This window comes from Salvia hispanica, chromosome 6, assembly GCF_023119035.1.
Source record: "Salvia hispanica cultivar TCC Black 2014 chromosome 6, UniMelb_Shisp_WGS_1.0, whole genome shotgun sequence".
NCBI classification, from domain to species: domain Eukaryota; kingdom Viridiplantae; phylum Streptophyta; class Magnoliopsida; order Lamiales; family Lamiaceae; genus Salvia; species Salvia hispanica.
The window spans coordinates 37,879,446-37,884,584 of NC_062970.1; the positions used below are offsets into that span (position 1 = coordinate 37,879,446).

Here is a 5,139-nt window from a genome sequence, read left to right on the forward strand (position 1 = left end):
TTGAATTTGAGAAACAGGGACGTATAAAAATGGTGGTTTGAGAAAAAAAGAGAGTAATTTCGTATTTCCTTTATTCATTCATCGTTTCACAAGGCGGAGACGAAGAAGCTCGAACTGCCTTCTCTCTCTGTAAATTAATTTTCGTGGCGAGCATCTGGTGAGTGGAATGTAGCGGATTGGATAATACGAAACGATCTAACCTCTCGTTTCGTAGTAATAAAATTCTCACTTTTCCGAGTTCAAGTTTGAATCGTGATTGTTGAATTGCAGGTGCATTTTTGTAGCTGTTGAAGGAGAAGGCGTCGGAGCTCGATTTTGTTCACAGAATCGTGGAATTGTTTTTGTACTCTGATTGGATTTTTGATACGAATTTTTTGACTCCAGAGGTTTCGATTAATTGTGTTCTTCTGTGTTGTTTTTTCTTCCGTTTCCGGAAATTAATCTGGATTTTTTGTTCGACAGGTAGTGCTGGAGATATATGATTATTATCCTGGTTCAGAAGATCTGAATTGGAAGCTGTGATTTATTGTTCTTTCATCGTCAATCGGGACGTGCGTGGCGGAATTACTGTGTTTAGACATATAATTTCAGCAAATATGATTCTCTGTTCACCGCTTCTGAGACGATGATATGAATGCTTCGCTTCGAAATCCAGATTTCGTTAGGTAATTTGATTCTTCGTTATAAGACGACGAGCGTTGAATTTTCTCCCTAACTGATGACTTTTTTGCTCTCGCAATTGCAGATTTGGATGGTTCTGTTAGCTGATTTATCTAATATCTGGAAGCAGAAGGAAATCTGGATTGTATGAGGAAGAACAGAGTACAGTGAACAGAATTGAAGTTCGCCGGTAACGCAAATATTGTTTTTCAAAAAATTGTTTTCTCATGATTTCTGTTTCGATCTTTACCACAGAGTTCCCTAAATGTTTCTGGTCAAATTCCGCCATTTCATTACCTTCCTTCTCCTTGTTCATGTCGCGTCAGTGAATTAGCTCAGAATGCAAATCCAGAGCCTTCAAGCTGTGCTACATTCAAACATTTTTTTCATCTCCTAAAGAAATTCTCATCGCGAATAATGATGAAATCAAGCTCTCAATTATGTCAAAGTTTTGTTGATTTCTCGATCTGTGTCCAACTCTCTTTCTTTTCCCCCAGAATTGTAAGCAGAATTTAGATCATGAGCCATTCTTTCTCCGTTGTTGTTCTCTTTCCTGCAATTGGCTAAATATATTAATCCGAAGTTCGTAGTGGTTTCCGCTCCTCCGTTTCCATTTTCCACTAAAAAAATTTCAATCAGAGCTCAGTTTAACAGCCGTTAACATAACGGCGGTTGTTTCTGTGAAGGTGCACGAAGCAGCGAGATGGAGAGGAAGAATTCCCACGCGACTAATAGAGATGGATTGCTGAACAGATCATTGTCCAGGTCAGCTGCTACGACGTCGTCGGACTTGGTTTTACAGTGGGGGAACCGGAAAAGGTTACGCTGTATGAAGGTCCACGTTAAGGGCGCTACTACTAACGACCCGGCCGGTTCGGATCCGTCTAAGCGGGTGAACCGGCGGGTAGTTAGGTCGGATCTTCTCAATAATAACAATAACAACACTACCAAGAATCCGATCCCAAATCCACCCCCCTTTACCAATGGCAATCTGAACCTCCGCCACCGCCCCACCTCTCCGTCTCATCGAATTCTCAGGTAATTAATGTTCTTCAATTGTTTTTAATGTTTGATTTTTTTTAAGAATAATTGCCTGTGTTGTTCGTCAATCGCGATTTGGGTGTCACGTTGCTTCTTTGCTTTGTTAGTTCTCAAGCTCCATTCAAGTAGTAGAATTGGGGATGTTCAAGATGAGATTTTCATTTAATCTAGTTATAACACAAAATTAATGATTGTGACCACGGTTTAATGTTAAAACAAAGAGTTATCCCTCTTTCTTTTGATCTTCTATTTGTATTTGTTGGTGGTGGCATCATCATAGAATTTTATCATGATTATTTGCTACTACGTGATAACATCAATTAATTTAATTCTGGTGCTAGTAGTTCCACAAATCCCATCATTGTTGAAGCTTGAAGGAACCTTACCTTTTTTTCCATTAAATGTGCGATACTCGTTTTAGGGGACTTTGAAATGTGGGCCACCTATTTGTCTTTCTTTTCCAACGAGTTATATGCTTTTTTTTATTGTTACTACATCCATATTTTGAGATTAGGACACGTAATCTTGCTTTGTTTGATTAGCGTTATTGCGTTAATGAATCATATGAGTAAATTCCAATCAATGGCCCAAACCCCCCCCCCCCCCCCCCAAAAAAAACCCACCTTACTCTCACTTTCTTAGCTTATTTTCACCCTGTTTGGTTCAAATCTCTCATCCAAGCGTCTTCACATCATATCTTGACCCTTCTACCTCTAAAATATAAAAGGTGACTCTAAACCATACCCACACATCTCTCTCTCATTTTTCTCAACAACTCCCCCCTTTTTCTACGCCCGAGGGTATTCACGTAATTTCACTCCCCCACCATGAGAACTCGTTTTTTCTTTTACTAGTCTAACTTTTTTCCTTTGAGCTGTCAAATTTTCTTGATGTATATGTGATGATACTGTTTTTTTATTTTTATAAAATTTTGAAAAATGGTATTTGATGCATATGTGTTTTCCTTTGCTAGAAATTCAGAGAGAGAAATTGGTATGAGAGGGAATAGCAATGGTGTGAAGGGGTTGGCCTCTTCGGATACAGGAGAAAGAAAAGGTGCATCTACTAGCAATAATGGTCATAACCACCACCATAATAACAAGGCCAATAATAGCAATCACAATCATGAAAACAACCACCATAGCGGCGGGGGCGGTGGTGGTTCTGGGTCATCGGAGAACGCCCATGATATAAAAAAAGGTGACGGGGATGCTGCGGTGTGGCCCAAGTTTGTGATCGGCTTGACCAACAAGGAGAAGGAGGAGGATTTCATGGCGCTTAAAGGGTCCAAGCTTCCTCAACGGCCTAAGAAGCGAGCTAAATTGATTCAGCGCACACTCAATGTGAGTTTTCTTTTTCCAGCCTCAATTATTATATGTCGAATATTCAAATTTCGAATTGGGTAAAATAGGAGCTAATGTTAATTAGGAATCTAGCGTTTAAAAGGTAATTATGTGGTTGCTTCTTTCTTGATTTGCTTTATGCAGTTGAATGTCATTTTTGATAGAGAGAATGAATAGAATCTATGCCTGGTTTTATTTTTTGTTCCATATAGTAGGAGTACTTCATATGGTTTGAAATTGAATTCGAATAATACTATGAAAGAAATTTTTATTTTGAAACGATAATGCTAATTGAGTAAGTGAAATCTGAGGTTTTTAATGAGTTAATAATGGATAATGATTATTTACTTCTAAATCTGGAAATAATTTGTACGAAAATTGTGCGTGGCCACCAAATTCATGAGTTTCTATTTAAGATTCAACGCTACTATTTCAATAATGGAGTGAAATGAAAGAAGAAAAAATAAAGTATTGAAAGTTGTAATTAATTTGTACTTTAATAGAGAGGTGTTATGGTTAATTATTATATGTAGGCTGATATTATAATGGTGTTCCATATGAGACTAATATGAGGTGGAGTATCAATTTATAGAGGGTTGGTAATTGCTAGGTAGTGCTAGCCATGTGTGGTCTGTGCCATTCATGAACGTGGCTTGCACGTGTCGCTTCATGTGGATAGAAAAACAGGTTCTTCTCTCATTGTAGTGACTAAACTTCACAGTCACATAAAGAAAAAGCATCAGAGCTGTTATTTAGGCTTTTACCCATTTTGTCATACTAGCGTTATTTTTAATTGTTATTTAACCAGTGCTTAGCAGTAGTAAGTACTAGTATTACTTATTTTAAAAGCGAAGTATACAACTCCCCCGTCTTACCCTAAGCGACACATTTTTCTTTTTCATGACTCACTCTAAATGATACTTACATTTCTAAATACAAAAACATTACTCTCTTACTTTATTCTCTCTACTTATTCACAAAACTATAGTACATAGTAAAATTCCATGCCGAATTAGATATGCTCCACTTAAAGTGGGACGGAGGAAATACTTTTTAGTGGTAGGAACACTGTGTATCGGTAATAAAAATACTATCTTTGTTAATTACTCCCTCCTTAGTCTGTCCCACTCAAAAAAGTCCACCTGTGTTAGTGAAATCCAAAAAATAAATTTACATCGTTAATGACAATTGAAAGGTAAACTTCTCTGATAATAAGAAAATATCGTACAGTAGTCTTTTAAAAGGGACATACTTACCAAATACTTAGACCCTATCCCAATTTTGTTTTTGTCGTGGTGGTGGGGTGCTTTCTTTGTCTTGTTCCATTTGTTTCACGTGAAGAACAGAGTTTACGATATACAGCTCATTGGAAATAAGATTTTATGGTTTTTATTTTTTCGAGCCCATTTTGTTATTTGTATGATATATGGAGTAGCATATGATTAATAATTAGTAGTAAAATTTTACAGCTTGTGAGTCCGGGTACGTGGCTATGCGATTTGACCCTCGAACGATATGAGGTCCGTGAGAAGAAGGTTTCCAAGAAGGTATCCATTTTCCATAGTATTAGTTACTTTTATTTGTAGTAGTATTAGTTATTTTATTTGAATTTTATGGTTTATTTTATTTGCAGAGGCCAAGAGGGTTAAGAGCTATGGGAAACATGATCGAATCAGACTCCGAGTAGGAGTTTTAGGAAATAGGAACAACGCATGGACGGTGTATGTAGATTAAATTAAATTGAAGATAAAGAACTAGTAAAAAAATCAATTCAAGTTGAGAAATGTGATTGTGAAATTATTTCTTGTTTACGAATCTTATTCATCTTGATTCTTGGGTAACTATAATATTCGTCCAACTCCAAATTGCTGTAACCCTTACTTAAGCAGAACTTGCACCATAAATTATTGGTCAAAATTTATTGTATTATGATTTAATTTATTTCATTTATAAATCATATTACACTATGTTACCAAAGAAACAATTAACTTATCAAATTGTATTACACGGGTACGCCATAGTTTATCTACAACATGTTTCGATGATTTTTCTTTTTTTTTGAAATGCTCTTTTTCTATATCTTTTGTTTGTATTG

The 5,139-nt window shown here is 36.4% G+C and overlaps 1 protein-coding gene across 1 annotated transcript; it reads left to right on the plus strand.

Moving 5' to 3' along the window:
* Positions 1–4,874, plus strand: LOC125195672 (uncharacterized membrane protein DDB_G0293934-like). The gene is made up of 8 exons (XM_048093818.1): positions 1–157; positions 271–386; positions 463–665; positions 746–850; positions 1,347–1,698; positions 2,675–3,044; positions 4,514–4,591; positions 4,678–4,874. Exons 5-8 carry the CDS (start codon positions 1,364–1,366, stop codon positions 4,729–4,731), a joined length of 837 nt encoding a protein of 278 aa, XP_047949775.1. The 5' UTR covers positions 1–157; positions 271–386; positions 463–665; positions 746–850; positions 1,347–1,363; the 3' UTR covers positions 4,732–4,874.
* Positions 4,875–5,139: the final 265 nt, after the last annotated feature.

Bases quoted from the DNA above. Each gene is read 5' to 3' on its own strand.
- LOC125195672 (XM_048093818.1), top strand. From the start codon at position 1,364: ATGGAGAGGAAGAATTCCCACGCGACTAATAGAGATGGATTGCTGAAC. The intron at 1,699-2,674 runs GTAATTAATGTT...TTCCTTTGCTAG, and splicing joins CCGTCTCATCGAATTCTCAG to AAATTCAGAGAGAGAAATTG. The intron at 3,045-4,513 runs GTGAGTTTTCTT...AAAATTTTACAG, and splicing joins TGATTCAGCGCACACTCAAT to CTTGTGAGTCCGGGTACGTG.